The sequence below is a fragment of the Amblyomma maculatum genome, chromosome 2 (genome assembly GCF_055883805.1).
Source record: "Amblyomma maculatum isolate TAMU_Amacu chromosome 2, ASM5588380v1, whole genome shotgun sequence".
NCBI lineage: Eukaryota > Metazoa > Arthropoda > Arachnida > Ixodida > Ixodidae > Amblyomma > Amblyomma maculatum.
This window is the reverse complement of record NC_139345.1, coordinates 104,037,817-104,054,713: the sequence shown is the minus strand read 5'-3', so window position 1 is coordinate 104,054,713 and position 16,897 is coordinate 104,037,817. Positions and strand designations below refer to the sequence as shown.

Here is a 16,897-nt window from a genome sequence, read left to right as displayed (position 1 = left end):
AGTTTCGTAACTGAGCCGGAGGTATGTGAGCCGTTCTGCTTAATAGGCGATGTTTGGGTGAAAAGTCAGCTTGCTTTTAATGAAAAAAGATGTCTGTAAGTGTCATAACAAAGATCAAATTGTGTTTTATGCATGTACGTGTCTTCTGTGACAAATGAATGCTTCTATTTTCATACTCGCAGTAACGAATTTTTGCCTAAATTTATGCAGTGTCTGTTAATCTTTTTTTTTTTTTCACAGCAGCTGCAATCCTTTATCAAGACTTCCTATTCAATAAAGAGGACAGCAATTGAGAGGAAGCGATATTAAATTCTTGTCAGCACACGAAATGAACAAAAAAAGAAAGAGGTTAGCTTTTGTCCCGAGACCGACTTTCTACAAAAGGACTTGTCTTCGTCTCCTGTTTGATTTGTTATTCCTAATAATGCTTCCGTGCTGAAGTGAAATTTATCACCTCTTGAACCGAACTAGCTGCTAGAAGGATAATGGTCATGTCATTGTTTTTGTAACTTCTACTTAAAGAGAACGAATAGGTTTTCATTTTCATGGCCCTGCGCCGCCGCAGCCGCTGCAGTCCGGTCATGTCTGGACATGTCTTGCAAATCAACTCTACAAAACCAAGGATTCGAGTGAAAGTCGTCCCGTTAAATGACAAAAGAAAACGAAACAGAGCCGACCAAAAGACTTTCATGCCTAGACTTATAAAGAAGAAGACGTTCCACCTCCGCTAGTGGACACACTTTGTCACTCCCACCTCTAGGGTCGCGTCTCGTAACAGCAAGTATCTGCAGCTGTGCGATGCTAGACTTAGTTGGTGGGGCAAAGATAACGATGGAACAATCGAACAACACGTGCAACACGTCGCGCACATCAGCATGAGACAAAGCATAGCCAGTCAACTCCTAAGGCCAGTATTATCAATAGTGTCTCCGTCAGTGGTAGCCATGATGTCCATGGCGTTCGTGTCCTTCAGCAGCGACGATCACTGTTTGGTGGGGCGCAGCGTCCACATACACCGGTACCTCCAGGTGTTCCTTTTGGGGGTGCACCACTTGCTGCGGGGCGCTCGAGTGGTAGAGGGCATGAGCCGCATGGTGCGTCTTCGTGCCAGGCTCGTTAGTCTTGACGACGGCTCGGAATCCCATGTCGTCGGCCACGTACTCGACGCGGCGGTAGATGCCCCGAGCATCCGTGAAGCCGTAGGAGCCACGCTTGGTGTTGTACTCGTCGCCCACCTCATGCCGGTGCTGCATGTTGCCCCAAGCGTCTTTGATCTCGTATCCAAAGGCGTATGGCTGGGGCTTGTACTGTGCGACAGGGAGAATGTTGGCAGAGAAGAATAAGATTACATTTTAAATAAAGACATAAAAATTTAGGAGATACATCCAACCATAAACTTCAGAAATGGCACTGTCTGGCCTTCACCCGATGTTACAGCTTGTTCTGACGCATGAAGAAAACATAAATCGCACGTCCTTTGCAGCAAGAACAACTGCCACATCCCTCAAAAGATCTTCCGTACCTATCCATAGCGGTTAGTTGGCAATCACGTGGAATTGTTCAAACTACAAAAGCTGTCTTTCTGAAACAGTGCCTGGGATAGCAATAATGTCTCCGCGTGAGTAATTAACTGCAAAGAAGAAAAAAAATTTAAGACAAAAGAGAGCAGACATAGGATTGTGATAGACTTGACCATAGGTTATGGAGTTCGCTATAATTTTTGGGATAGCGCAGGGGCTCAACAGACGTTGGAGTGAGCCTTAAAGAAATAATAATAACAGTGCCTTGCTCGCACAATAAGAAGTCTAAACTAAGACATATAATAAAAATATGTCTGCTTTGGCCTCAGTATAAGTACTGGTCAATTCCGAGAACCAATGGTGCAACTAATGGAAGATGGCGTCCAAGTTCGCTATTGCGCCGGCCAATTGAAGCCGCTAATAGGACGACATATAATGTGACTCCCCATCATGAACCAACCATTCGGTACGGAATGCTATGCACAAGCAGCCCTGCCTACCCGGAGCAAGTAGTGCAGGTCTGGTGCTAGGCAAGTGCAGTTCATATTGGTAGACACATTTTCGTTGTACATCGCACACTGGAGCATTTGCACAAGAACTGGCACATCACGAAAGCAACAAGCTGTTACACTTGCAAATGCTTGCAAGTGGAATATCACTTTGGTTGCTACCACGATGCTACAGCTCTGCCTCACCGTCTACTGGCAGCATTTTCTTCAGTAAAGTTTGGGAAATCAAGCTTAATTAAGCAGCTTTTGCTTCTCCTGGACGTACTCGAACACACAAAAAAAAAAAGGCTAACAAATAACAAGTTTCATCTTTCGGGTAAAAAATACCTTCTGTAATCTGGAGCAGCCTGGGTTATCGCTGTGCCGCCTGGTAGGTGCGTTTAGCAGGCGTAAACGCATCACGAACCACTACGGCATTGTATTCTTTAAGGTATGCCTTGATTGATGAGGCACTGGCGATTCTCTGTTCTAGTAATTAGTAATTTCATCTGTTCTACACGACGCATGCTGTGTGCGCACATTTCAGCAAGATTTGGGTGACTTGTTCTTTTACACAATACAACCTTGTGATATGCCTACGACATTTTAGTCTCATATTTAATGTGCTCGAAGTAAGACGAACCCTACTCTGCGTGCGATAATCAGACCATAAACCGCAGCTGTGTGCTCCAAACAACCGGCTGTCAAAAAGATATAAGAACCGAGCATACGCAGATGCGAGAGTAGCTCGAGTAAACACAAATGCAACATCACGATACCATGCTGTTAGCGGCCGAGTACTCGTAAAAAAAGGTCAACGCACGATACGCAAGCGCTCCGTTCCATTCATCGCCGCCAAACTTCGTACCACGTCCAGGAAAAAGAACAGTTGTAGTATTTCGGGATGTGAATTACATAAGGAGCGTGCGCTGCCAGGCAGAGCTGAAATTGTCTAAAAATAAGCAGGGAGCTTTAGCTCCACAATGACAGCGTACATTAATTTGCTTCATCTACTTTTTTTTTTCCCCAATGACGGACTGCGACGAAACGAATCAGCACTTTTAGTAAGGTGGACTACAGAAAAATTACTAATCACTTTAATTTTTTTTATTAGGGTAGACTATGACATGACGACTCACTGATTTTAGGTTTTAGATATGGCAGACAACGACATGACTCGATATTTCATTCTTTACTTTTAATTTAGAGTTTATTTTAAAACATTTAGTTTTAATTTTAATTGCTGTTATTTGTTTGTTTTTATACTTATTTATTGTCAATTACTGATAATTAATCAATCAATTATGATTTTAGTATTAACCGCCATCAACACTTCACACTTCCCATCCATTATCTAGCATTTACATCGATCAACTACATCCCTCTGTTTTTCCTTCCATCTTCCGAGCACTTCTGACAACTTACGACAAATCCCGAGCCAAAACTCCTTCAGGGCAGATTAAGAGTAACATTTCCAGGAAATAATTTACTCCTGGCAAGTTTTGAAGCTTTCTCCTAGTAGCGGCTAGCACGCAGAACCGCCACGTGTCCGCACCAGTCGCTCTACGAATAGGCAGCGCTTAAACTCTGGCTCCATCGAACGAAGGTCCCTAATGATTAGAGCACAGGTGGAGAGAAAAATAAAGGGTGAGAAAGAGAGAATGTTCCAGGCGGCCTGCTTTGCATATATTTTGCACAAATGTGAGAAATAATTTTTAAATGAGGGTTTAAAGCCAAGGTCATTCAAGGTCATCTGCCAAGGTCATCGGGGCCGGGAATTTGACCTGAGGTGCAGCGAGCTGAGCCGGCGGCTATCTCTTTTTTTTCTGCTTCGTACACCTACTGCTGCTGCTTCTGCAGATACCTGGCAAACTTTATTCACACCTTCGTGTCGTCTAGGCTGCGATGTCCTTGAGGTTCCGCAGACAGCCGTGGAGGAATCGTGCGCTGGAACCAGTGCTTCGGTTGCGTATCCTTGACGCTCGCAGACAGCCATAGAGGAATTAAACCCCAGGAAACCGGGCCTGACCATGCTTAATCGAGCTTCCGGTCTGCAAACTGGGTTATCTATACTAGTCTAACCTGACTTAGCAATACAGCCTAACCAAGCATAACAAAGCTTTCGCTTGCATAACCGGGCTTAGCTGAGCAAGCCGCAATCATTTTTCTTTTCGCTCAGTTATGAAACGTGCAAAAAAAACAGCGAAAGTAACGCCGCGTTAATTTAGTTAGGTCGACGGTATTTGACGTAAAATAGCTCACAATGACATGAAGCGTTGGCATCTGTAGCGCATTTAATATTTTTCGCGAAGCCACTATCATATAACACTCAACATCGAGTATGGAGTTCCTAAAGAGGGCCGACATGCTGGTGCAACGGTGATATTTTAGAGGTAAATAAGCGTAATTAAATTTCTGCAAACACACGTGGAATTAATAAACTTAGAAAAGCAAGGCGAGCATTATTTTGAAAGGATCGCAAGTATTTATAACACTTCAAACGTAATGTCTAGCAATTCGGGAAAATAAACAGAAGTGCTACTCGCAAGCGAAAGGTAAGAAAATTGACGAATATATTACAAGAAGAGCAAGTTTTGAATTGTTACAAGTGTACCACTTGTTTATAATATCATGCGAGCATAACGACAATTCGCTCAGCCAGTGCCTTAACAAAATGCGAACCGGCAAAATCGACGACAGTTGGCGCATGTGCAAAGTACACCAGTTCCAGATTTTGCGTAGTGCGACCCGCTTTTTTTTATTTACCCCCCCCCCCCCCCCCCCCCCGCTTCGGGTTTTATGTTTGACTTGTACAAAAACAATGCGAAATTCTGGAAACGATAAAGAAGAAATGTGCCGACCACGAATGACAAAAAGAATGAAAATTCGTTACCTATTTTGTATACATGCATTACCTATACATTCGAGTGCGAGGGTTTATCAGACTCCCGCGATACCTCTCTGAGTTTAAACCCTGCGACTAAAGTAACCGACGCGAAACGGCTAGTTGATGATAGCGTGAGGCCGAATACCGAATAGATGATAATTGGTATTTGTTCCCAATATTAAGGCCATGTTTCAGGCACAGTCATTATCAAAGTTGTCCAGCCTTGGATTTGACGCACCCTTGATATGCACCCTTAAAATTGTGTGCAAACATAAATTGTCAGGAAAAGATAATGACCAAATATTGATTTGTGTACTGCATAAGAGAATAAACATACATGGGCGATATCAGATAGAAAGAATGGGTATAGACATAGATATAAAAGATGGGAGAATTTTATACCATTGTTATATCGAGTGTAACGAGAAATTGTGTCTATCATTACATTTCAAGAACCTGTGCATAATCAAGTGCACAAAAAAAAAAGATTTTCATTGTAAAGAAAAACCGGTGAGAGGAGTTAAGACAAACCGAAAAAAAAAGGACAAAGAAGAGCAAGGCCTATGAGAAAATTTCATTGCTTTGAATCGTGCTAATGCGGCAGACCCAGTTAGAAATATCGCCCCGACTCCTGTCATCCTTGCATTCGCGAGTTATCGAGTTATCGAGGCGAAGCGTTACATTGAATGTCGGTGAAGTGTCTTCAGTTCTCTGCATCCCAGAAAAGCGGCGCGGTTATCCAACCGCAAATCCTGCGTGAGGGTTATCAGGGATACTTATTCCGCGACACTTAGAAACGAACAATAGAGAGGGGCGGTTCCAGGTGCGCTACAAAATTTTAAAATGCGCTATTTTAAAAATGTCGTCATATAACATGTGACCGGTATAGCAGGTTTCTGCAAAGCAAACGTTACTTGCTGCCTTACTGATAAGATTCAAGCGATGTAGAGGTTCGACAACTTAGTGGGGTAATAGAGGGAAAATGAAAAGAAAGGACGCGAAATAAAAGATAAGGGCTTCAAGATGATGGTCCCACTCGCTCTTCTCGGAATCCCAAAGCTGGATTAGGTAGAACGTTATCGCACGTTGCGTCATTGGGTGTTAAACACCCGCTGATATTCAACGAAGGGTTCCTAGGCAGGCAGGTTTTCCCTTTTGCATTGCGCGTTTTCCGTTGACATGAAGCGCGTTCTCTTTTTTCTTTCTAGAGCACTTTCTTTTATTCATTTGTCCTTCTCCTCACAATGTGACCCTTACGACTTTGTGACATTTAGCTCAGAGCGAAATACCTTCTTTTCAGCGTCCTGAAAAAAATGGCGGAATTCATTTTTCAAAGGTAAAAAAAAAAATAAGAAAAGAGTGAGCAGAAACGAAATCGGCTTTGTGACTCACGTTGAAAGAAACGTGAGCAGAACTATTGCCACCCTACTTGAGGTAGGTCATATAATATAGAATTGACTTTCAGGTTTAGGCATAATTAACCTCAGAATTTGTATGATTGTTAATGCTCCGCACCGAACTAATAACAAAAAGTAACTGTATGACTGATGGATGCCCTCTGTACTGAAAGATTTTAAGTGAGTACTTGACACAAAACAAGAACCCTTGGTAACTTGGTATAGAGGCTTTAAATACCGCGTCTCCATCCCGCTGATGTGGTATAATAGAAAGAAATTGAATTATCTAACGCTTGTCAAGGCGAACAAGGACCTAATTAAGTTTTACTTTGTAATTCCGGACCTCGAACTAAACATGTGATTTGGGCTCTGCCAAATTATTACAGCTTGTCATCGGGCGTGGAGCAGAACGGAGGAATACTTTACAGGTCTAAGTCTGATACGGCACTGTTTTAAGAAGATTGTGTAAGACAGTGAAGTATTATTTGGTACCGCCTGTTTACTGTAGCATAAGCTTAAACGTTGAAACATTTCTTAGTCCAGAAGGCAAGCTATAATTCTCCCCATCAACACATTTCCGAACACAGCTTTCGTTATCCGGTCTGCTCTTGTGATCGTGCTCGTATTTTCAGTTTTCACGCAATGCCTTGCAGCCGTGACTGAGTTAGGGCGCTCGACTGGCGAACCTATAGGGACGCGGCATCAAATCGCCCAGCTGCGGCCGTTTTTCGATGAAGGCAGAAAGCAAAACGCCGTGTACTGTGTGGTGTAAGTGTACGTAAAAAAAACCACAGGTGGTCAAAATTTACCGAGACCTTTACTAGAGCGCCCCCTATAGCCTGAACCGCTTTGTAAGGTAAGCTCTATATGAACCTAAAGTTGTAACAAAATCTGCGCCACGCACCGCAATCTAGTCTAAGAAGGATTGCAGCACGCGGAATTGTTTTGTGGCTGTTTTTATGCGACTGCGTCAGCATACCCTCATGTCGGAAACCCCGAGAATGATCTTCGCAGGTATTAGTCGGCAGGTCACATGGCCGGACAACGGTTGTCGGAGGGCGCCGGAGCTTATTTATCTTTCCTTCATGGAAGCTACCAAATATGTGATTGGTCGGCGCGTTGTATGACGTCACAAGTCCAGATGTCATTTTCGATTGTCGATTTGGAAAGGCTTGCGAATTTGGGCAGCTACCTTCGCATGGACGGGTGAGACGGGAATCGAACACGTCTGAAATCACGCACAAGCCTCATAGGTAATTGCACTTCATTTGTTTCAAACCTAGAAACTGGATTATTGGCGAGTGAAAGTAAGAACTGAAACTTGCGTCTACTACACCACCATCGCGCCGCCAAGGGCACACTTCGAGCTCACATCGCAAAACACAGACATGAGCAAGCTTGTCTCGATGCACTCGAAATATCCTCTGTAGAGCAAACGAAGCAGCGAGTACCGGGATTAACGACGAGTGCTCGAACTGAAACAATACTAGATAGAAATAAAAGCAAGGTACCAGTACATTGCTGAAACCATAGCACTTGCGATATGGGATTCCTTCCGCAGAACATCACTCAAGTGCCCTGAAGAAGTATGTTCCTTAATATAGTGCGCACAAGGACGTTCTTTGCTCTGCTGACGTATAGGCCACACCTAAATTATATCGAGGTTTGGCTTCCTGTATATAAATCTAAGCTGCGTACAGTTGAAATCTAGCGAAATCATTGCGAGGCATTAGTTTTCAGCGTGCCTGTAAAAGTGCAGTACTAAATATGAGACATGCTCACACTTTTCTGACGTTCCCGACGTGCAGGAACGCTCAGCGATGGGGACCTTGAAGTCACTAAATCTCTCTGTAGGCGGTCGACCATTATGTGAGGTTTCTTTTGCACGAAGGAGGTTTCCGTCACAGGACGAAAATTTCCAGTTTGTTTTCGATTCTTTGTTCTAGACTGACTAATACAAAATGTTTCGCTAGAGCTAGGTACTCATCTTCAATTAAATAGCACGATTCGACCATAAAATCAATTAATCTTGTTGGTGCGTTCAGGCTGTTCAGACCAACGTTGATAGAAATAGGGTCAGTAGCCAAACTGGGAGCTGTTTCGCGGCGCCGCCGTCACTGGCTGCTTTGAGTGGCGCTGCACTCGAACCAGGATCCAGCCAGTCCGGTCGGTGGCTGGACTCGTACAGTGCGCGCAGCATAGAGTGCGCGGATAAAAGTAACTATACATGCTCATCGACGAAATTAGTGCTGTGCGCATAATCCGCTTATTCCAGAAAACCCACCACAGACATCGTAGTTACTCGTGGTTTACTTTAGATTGCCGCAAATGCGGCCCTTTGTGCTGTCAGGATCTTGCTAATTGGTCGTTAAGCACATATGCGGTGGCACAGAAACAACATAAACACGTGCCAGCCCTTTACACTGACCTAAGTTTAATTATTAGTGACCTTACGATGAGCCTTGCGATAATCTGACCTGCGCATTTAATGTAAATGTCTCATACATGCAAATTCGGGGACGAAGCTCGTACAACCACGTCCCATTCAAAAGATAACCGTCGCCCATGTCAGTCAGCGTTGGCTGAGCAGCGATCACCTGTGCAGCTCAAGTTTCTTCAGCAGAGTTTTGTAGCATGGTCGCCACACGGTGTTCAGACTTAAACTTTTTTTTCTTATTTTTTTTTTTAGCGTAAATAACGACAAGTGCGGTATTTGGGACGCCAGTTAATTTAACATTCCCGAAGGCTGCATGCTCCGCCAGCCGGCCGGTCCCGCGGCGTCTGCTTGCATTTCGACAGCGACCTGGAGCCGAGTTCGACGGCTGCGCCACCTCGCGTTAAAATTGAGGCGCCGATTCAGCAGCATGCAGAACCCGGATAGTTTGGCAACTGATCTTAATTCTATTAACGTTGGTTCAGACTCACAGACGAAGCCATTCCTATGGTCGCCATCTAGGCTCGACTGTGGCGCCGCCTATAGTTTGTAAATATTGCCAATACGCGCTGACGTGCGCTCGTCCTCAATCAATTCCTATCGACTAGGGTACAAAAACAGCGCTATTTATGTCTTTACGCAGAAATGGTAAATGAAAACACATCACAGTACTACAATTTAACTTCCAATACCAGTGCTGTGCGCGAGCCCAAGCGCTTCTTTTCTTTTTTTTTTTTTTTGCTTTTATACACAGCCGGCTTAGATGTAAAGAATATTGAGTTGGCGGTTAATAGAAGTTTCGATTACAAGAATAAGTCGCCCGCATGCGAAAACGAGCAATTACAATTCTTACATTTGCAAAGTGCTCTGAGTTAACAAGTCTCTACCAGATCATGAGATTGTTACCTTTGAGCAATTTACTTATTATGAAAAGTGCACTTAAAATAAAATCGAACCTCTAAAGGTGCCTTTCCGTGTCTACAATTCACGCCCTCCCGAAATCTCCAGAAATGTTTCATTGAGGTACTGATGCACCCTTTTAATGGGTACACTGCTACTTGTTACATCCATTAGAGGGGTGCATCAATACTTCAAATTACCCCTTCTGGATGGTGTGAGTCAAAGACAAAGGAAAGGGTTCGATTCTTTTTACAGTCATACAGCATCATTAATACACATTACTGCAGTGCACTCAAATATTGTCACACTTTGCACCAGAACCAAGAGAGTAGTAACCCACCTCCATTTTAACCTCTCGCAATTCCGTAAAACTTAGGGTCGATGACCCATCAAATTCAATGGTGCCATTTTTTAAACAGAATTCATAATGACCTAACTGATTAACATCAGCTCCGTAACACTTAGGGTCGACTACTCATCAAATTCAATGGTGCCAAATTTTTAATGGAATTCATAATGATCTAAAAGATTGCATATGAGTTCTGCATCGCCGGAGAGCCTGAGATATTTTTCCCTCTCATGACTAGCATTTTCGCCCTTTTTGTGAACCATTGCGTTATGTCTGCTTACCCTTGTTCTGTAATCTGTGCTGGACCGACACTATTATCCTTTTAGCTATGAGTCCGCTAGCCCTTTTTGCTCACTCTCTGGATACTGTATTCAAAATGAAGAAGGAACTAATGGTATAATCATGGTGTCGAATTCGTGCTGTGCAAGACAGGCTGGTGGGAGACAAACTCCAGCATCGAAAATTAGCAGATTCAAATACGACGCCAAAGACTCTCTTCAGCGGATAGCAAATTACGACGTTGCGTGCATCGCGGTGCCCTTTCCTGTCGTGCTGTATTTATTTCCTCACAACAAGCTCGTAAATCCTTCGCTACAAGGCAAGAGACAAAAGACGCCGGAGGCAAGCTTGCTTACGTAAACTTGCTGTGTTGCAACGTAGGCTGGAACAAGGTGTCCGGCTCGGACGACGATAACGCACAGCGCAGAGGCCAGCAGCAGCGTGAGCTATGATGAAATGAAAGAAAACGTCAGCGCAGCTGCCCACTCAAGGCATCCGCGTTGAGCAACATAGGCATATATGAGGCAGGAATGCATTCACAGGAAGCACGTCTGCAGCGTATGCTCTCTGTGAGCGCCCCACTCATAGAACAGAGGTGAAAGGCAGAACGTAAAAGTCAGCACGCTTGTGCGGCAGTACGAGATGCGCTCTGGGCGTTAATTTACTAGAACAATATAAATAGGTTGCAGTAGGCGCCGGTCTTACTGCAATGCCTTCCGGTACAACTGTCTAGACGTTAGCATATACACCGAAATTCCAGCGTGGATTACCCTGCAGTTATCGTATGGTGCTTAGAGGAAAAGCCTGTTTACATTCTCCTATTCTTCTTTTTTTTTCTTTTTTTTTAAATGAGTGCCTTAAAGTACGGGAGTGTAAGAGGGTTACAGTATTTTTTTTTTGTCGCTTAATCGCCTGATGATGCTGGCTACAAAATGGATTCTATATATATATATACATTGCCCAGTCTATTGTCCAATTCCGGACGATTGCAGCTGGTTTAATTAAGGTTTACGCCAGACATTTCGCAATGTCACTAAATTCTGTTTGCCGGGCGACTATAGCAATCCCTTAAAAATGTTAACGCAGTAAAGGTCTTGAAAAAGGTTACAAACATTACAACCATCGTCCTTGAAACATGATTCGGACGCGTTACGGCAATTCTGAAGTAAAAATAATCCACCTAAATCAAGCTCTAGTCATCCGCAATAGGAAAATTAAATTAAAGGCCTTGACTATTCTTGCTATTGACGCGGTGGATACGGAACGCTCCAGGGCACCACAGGGGTGACACTTCATTACCTAATTGCAACTTCGAATAAAGCACAGGAATGTGAAGGATCATCATCATCATCATGCGTTTAACTACGGCCGCTGTATGACAAAGGCATCTCCCATATATATCCAGTTAACCATGTCCTATGCCGATTGAGACCACTCTTTCTCCGTAAAATTTATATTACCCACTCACATAAAAATTTGACCCCCCCCCCTCCTCCTTTTACGCTTGCCTTCTCCGTGAACTCCTTGCGCTTTACTCTGAGAAACCATCACTGTTTTGCTGTCATCTGCAAACACAATTTTCAGCCTGTAGAATGTGTTCACAGCAGCTGGCGAGAGTTCAACGGTGCTAGTCAAAACCCACTTGATCAGTTATTTGTGCTGCTGACCCAAAATGCCGTAACTAGCCTAGCTAATGTGTTCTTCCTCTTAATCTCTCAGAGAGCCCCGAATAAACTGCATTAAATCGAATCCAAGAAGACCGCGCAATGCGAACCTTTTGGTTTCTTTTCTTTCCGATCCGTCAAGCTATAAAAAAATGTTCACAGACAAAGACCTTTTGACTGTCTTCTCCTTGACCAAGAATCTGTGATTTAGAGCATGAAAAAGGAATCTGAATTTGAATTAGCGTTAACGTTGCAATATGAAATGTCTAGAGATGTGCAGGTTGGCCTCTTTATATAGTTTAGTTTGCCGCCCCAAAGCTACTCAGGCTAGGAGGAACGCCGCAGTGGAAGGCTCACAAAATTTCTACCAGCTTGAATTTTTTTAGCATGCAATCATATCGCACAGCACACCGGGCGCCTTGCCTTTCGTTTTCTTTTAAAGAACTGCCTTCACGGCAGAGATTGAACCTGCGTTCTTGGGTACAGGAGTCGAGCAGTCTAACTACTTCTCTACCGCGGAAGAAAGATATGATGCATAATTTGTTAGAAGTTAATGCGCATACCCCATAACTACCCTGACTGTTACTGTTCCCTACGCAGGCACGCGATTTTTACAGATTATCGGAAATACATAAAAAAGACATCTCAGTTCTTAACCACTCTAGGCAACAAGTACTAACCAAAACATGTACTCGAATTTTTTTTTCGAAGGAGCTATAGGGCAATGCTCGGTATCCTACTGTAGCATTGAAACAGGTCGCAACAATGATAAATTTCATGGCCACCTAATTAACAAATGCTTCTAAAAGCTTCATTATTCTGAAGGCTGCATGAGCATTTTTAAGCGGAACCTTTTTTTCAAATGTAAAATTGCCTTTTTTTTTTTGTCGAACTATCATCAACATAGCCAGAACCAGTCATAAAATCGAATTTCACCAAAAACAAAAGTTAGGTGCCGTTAGCGCACTATCAACCTAAAGCATGGGACTCACAGCGTCGCATTCACGCCATGAAACGAGACGCATGAGTCATGACTATTCCAACAAGTACCGCAATGCCTCTTACCTTGCCCATTTTGGATGAACTCCTGTGACGCGCAAAATTCAATCTCCTAGTCTGCAGCAGGAACGGAACGAGCAGTTCACACGTGTGGATAGGAGTGTCTGCAGACCAGATTGACTGTTCGAGGGTCACAAAAAGCAGCCGATGGGGACACCACTGAGTGAAGTTCAGATGTACTGTCCCGTGTAACGCCTGAGGTACGTCTGTGTCTACGATCAATCCCAGGGGAGGCCAATTTCACGAGCGTCGTTTCCTTCCTGGCGCGTCGAATGGGAGTGGGCGTGCCGCGGTGGCTGCTTCAGCGGCTTTTGGTGGTTCGAACGGTCCGTGTCAAAGACAAGGGCCCTCGGACGTGCCCTTATATACGGGCGGATCCCCCCCAGCTCCCCCTCTCCTCGGCCTAGCGCGTGTGGTGTGTGTGTGAAGACAGAGGACCACCTCCCCCCAAACGAAGAACTGGGTCAGCGACGGCCACCGCCGCAGGAAGGACCGCAGCGCTTCGGGGTACCCGTCCGGTCCACTCTCGTCAGCCGGTGTGCCGGCAGTGAAGAAAGTGGCGGGGCCTTTACAATGCGCCCCTTGTTTGCTCTCTTTCAACTCTTTCAATTCCAACTCTTACTCCGCTCAACGGGTCGTCTTCTTGATTCGTCCTCGAAGTGCTTTTTTTTCACAACTTCCTCGGTTCTTCTGTTGCAGGCCCTTTTGTGCCGTATTTCTCCCTGAAGGACACTCTGGATTATGTGTATGCGTACGAGCCTTTCGACTCCACAGCTCGGTGTTTCTGCCTGCCCATGTTCGCCGCCAGGATGGCTAGACTGGTAAATGTTGACATTGGCTGCAGAAGGCAAAAAAAAGAAAAACGCGTGAACTCGCTAATAGAGCAGCCCCCCCCCCCCCCCCCCCGCCTCTCCCCAAATCATGCCATGGCATCGCATAACTTGTTAGTTGAGAGATACAAGGGGTCAGTGCACTGAAAGAAAAACTGACGACACATCGCGACGCGGCTGCACTGATTATTACATGGCAATACTGCACGCAATAGAAATGCTCGAAAAGCTTTCAGTATGGCTGCTATCCAATTAGGAGCTCAATGAAATGTCGTAAACAAGCACTGCATGTGCTATGCGTATTCCTCTCTCCTATATTTTGCGCGTTTCTCAAGCAAAAGAGACAACCTTGTCAACAGAGCACTTCACACCACGATCTCGACGTTGCTGAAAGCAAAATATCGGCTGCCACTTAGCGCCGGCTGTTCCTTTATAATGTGCACCGAAAGGTTGAGACCGAGTAGAGTTCTCGTTACCGCAGATAAAAATGTAGAGTGCTCGCGTCACGAAATACCACACACAATATTTACTCCGTAGCTATAGGTTCAACAGATGCGCACGACACCATACAAATATTTGAGTGCCAGTAGCAGCTGGGTTCTGCAACTCAGGCTATAGGCTAAACACCGAGCTAAAAACTCTGCAGTCGATAAGAGAAATAATGGGAGCACAGTTATTACTGCGCGATCATGTCGTCAGTAAGAAACGTTTCAAGATGAATGCAACTCTATTCGAGCTTCACGAAGCAAGGGACAACTTTCGCAGTAGAAAACCAATAACCCCCCCCCCCCCCCCCCCTTCCGCCCTTCTGGGGTTGGGTTTGAAAGATAAACGCTTTTTCTTTCCTACTTGCTTAAGCACATTTTCAGCTTTGGCGTCCCTCTCTTTTTCATAGCACACTCTACCGATGCATAATCTTGGAGCTTAAAATACACTCGCTATAAATATGTATATGACAGGCAGGATGCTACTCTTAAGTACTATTATATAAGTGCAGAAAGTCTAATAATACGCGGAGCTCTAATTACTGAGAGTTAGTTGCCTTATCTAATAATTACTAACAGCGTCGTCAGTGTGTTCCTGTTAACTGTTTCAAGGGCATTGGTTGATTAAACAGAGCAGCCGAAAAATAAACATCAATCATCAATTCACTCTGTTGCAGCCAAGGGCAGAATGGTATTTCTGAAAATCGTCGGTCTCATAATCTAAATGCTCGTGCCTGTCGATCGTGCCACTTATTTGGGTATCCGCGAGCTCTTAGCAAGGGCATGGAAGCTATACGTTTCCGAACGCATTTAGGTGTACATGCATGTTTTATTTTCTCTTATCAGTGTGGCAACCAGACTGACAATAGAATTCATGAGTTCAATTTCTAGATGATTAGCCGTTTTGTTTCGAATTGTTCCTTAATGCTGACATGTTGGCTCCAGTAACTGACCATTTAAACATTTTGTGCTGATTACCAACCAACGTGATTAAGAATAACGGTGGCGTTAAGACAACGTGTACAAAATACCTTGTTTCGTACGAATTAGTATGGAAACTCTGTGCATGATCTATGCTCTTCTTTAACTGCTTGTTTAGGGTGAGCCGTTAAGACAAGGCATTCGTGCTCCAATCGAAAATATTTCTTTCCTTCAATTTATTCAATACGTCTTCATTATTTCCTTGATCTTTTGATCACCTCTTTGTCAAACACAGTGCATCTCGTTTCCTCACGACTTTACTCCTTATGACTTGTGGGTTTTGATCGCTGGCGGGTCAGAAGTACGTTATCTTCTTTGTGGTCACGGAGGTTGCCGTCGAACTAGTTTTTAAGCACAGCAACAGCATAAGAGCACGCAGAGCGCACAAGTGGCATAAATATTCTCCTTGTTTCTCATTGTAGCTTTTTTGGGTGCAAGTTGCATGGTCATTTAACCTCCTCATATCATAAACATGTCTGGCAATCTCAGAGCGCTTTCACGTACAGCCCAATGCTTCGTTAGACATGAGCTTAATTCCAGCCGCATCACCGGAACCACCTCGTCCGCACCACGGTCGACGGGCGGAATAAGCGAAGAAAGCGTTCCAGAGGAAGCTTCGAGCTCAGCGCCGTAACATCCGCCTCAAACGGACCGTGTAACAGGCCATAAAAATCGCAGAGCTTGAATCTCTTTCTCCAGGAGGGACGCTCTCCGCATACGTTGCGGTGGTCAGGGGATCCCGCATTTAGAAACTCGCCGCCACAGGGATCGCATTCAGAGCGTGCATAGAAATGATGCTACCGCGCGTAACGCCTCGTTGGCTCCGAGGCCGGACCACGGATAGCGTTACTCTCTTCGGGGGGCCACTACTGTATACCCTGCGAATACCGCCCGCTCTGCAATAGCGCGTGCCGGACGCGTAAGGGGCCCCCTTTGTCTTTCCTGCTGGAGGAGAAAAAGTGGCGGCCATTTGATCACCGCCCGCAGAAACCCGCAACTTTCTCGAAGAGTTTATTTTGTTTATATTTCTACTTTGTCTCACTAGCTCCGGCTAAAATACCTGGCACGCGATGAGTGCATAAACACCGCATCGAGGCAGGCGCGTAACAGTATTCTGCCTGTCGCTTATCACGATTGCCGAGCGTTGTAAACCGAAAATTCACTTCCGAACACTTTTACGGCCGCCGTGCGGGCGCTCTTTTCAGGTTCCTGGATCTCCCAACTCTTCACCTCCGGCTAGAGCATTTCAGTTTGTTTTTGGTGTTTTTTTTTTTTCTCCTGCCCTTCTTTGCGCATCACAGCGCGAAGTCGTTATTTGCTGCCGCCTTTAGATCCTCAGCAAAAAACGAAACGAAAAACACACTACACGCACGCATGTTTCGGTATAAAGAAGGCAGACCCGAACGAACGGACACCGTATTTTCGCAGGCATGCAGGGTTTGTATGATAAGCGGGTACCCTGTCTTGCGGCCTCTACGCCACCTGCATGCATCTCTTCCGTAGGAACAAGATTTTGAATCCGATAGAAAGGCGGAACCGCTTAAGCTTGACTTTGATATCAAAAATAAAAACAAGCGAGGTTTCTGCGTTCCGGCCTCATAGTAAAGGCGCGCCAAGAAATACA

General features: G+C 44.7%; 1 protein-coding gene across 1 annotated transcript; it reads right to left on the bottom strand.

Annotated features, from left to right (window-relative positions):
* Window positions 1-367: 367 nt before the first annotated feature.
* LOC146199450 (cuticle protein 16.8-like) lies at window positions 368-12,992 on the bottom strand. The gene is made up of 3 exons (XM_084592131.1): window positions 12,984-12,992; window positions 10,611-10,700; window positions 368-1,307 (listed from the first exon to the last, which is right to left on the bottom strand). Exons 1-3 carry the CDS (start codon window positions 12,990-12,992, stop codon window positions 933-935), a joined length of 474 nt encoding a protein of 157 aa, XP_084448257.1. The 3' UTR covers window positions 368-932.
* Between the last annotated feature and the right edge of the window lie 3,905 nt (window positions 12,993-16,897).

Coding starts and splice junctions, on each gene's coding strand:
- LOC146199450 (XM_084592131.1), bottom strand. Junction 1,308..10,610: donor TTGCAACACAGCAAGTTTAC/GTAAGCAAGCTT, acceptor CCTGTCGCACAG/TACAAGCCCCAGCCATACGC.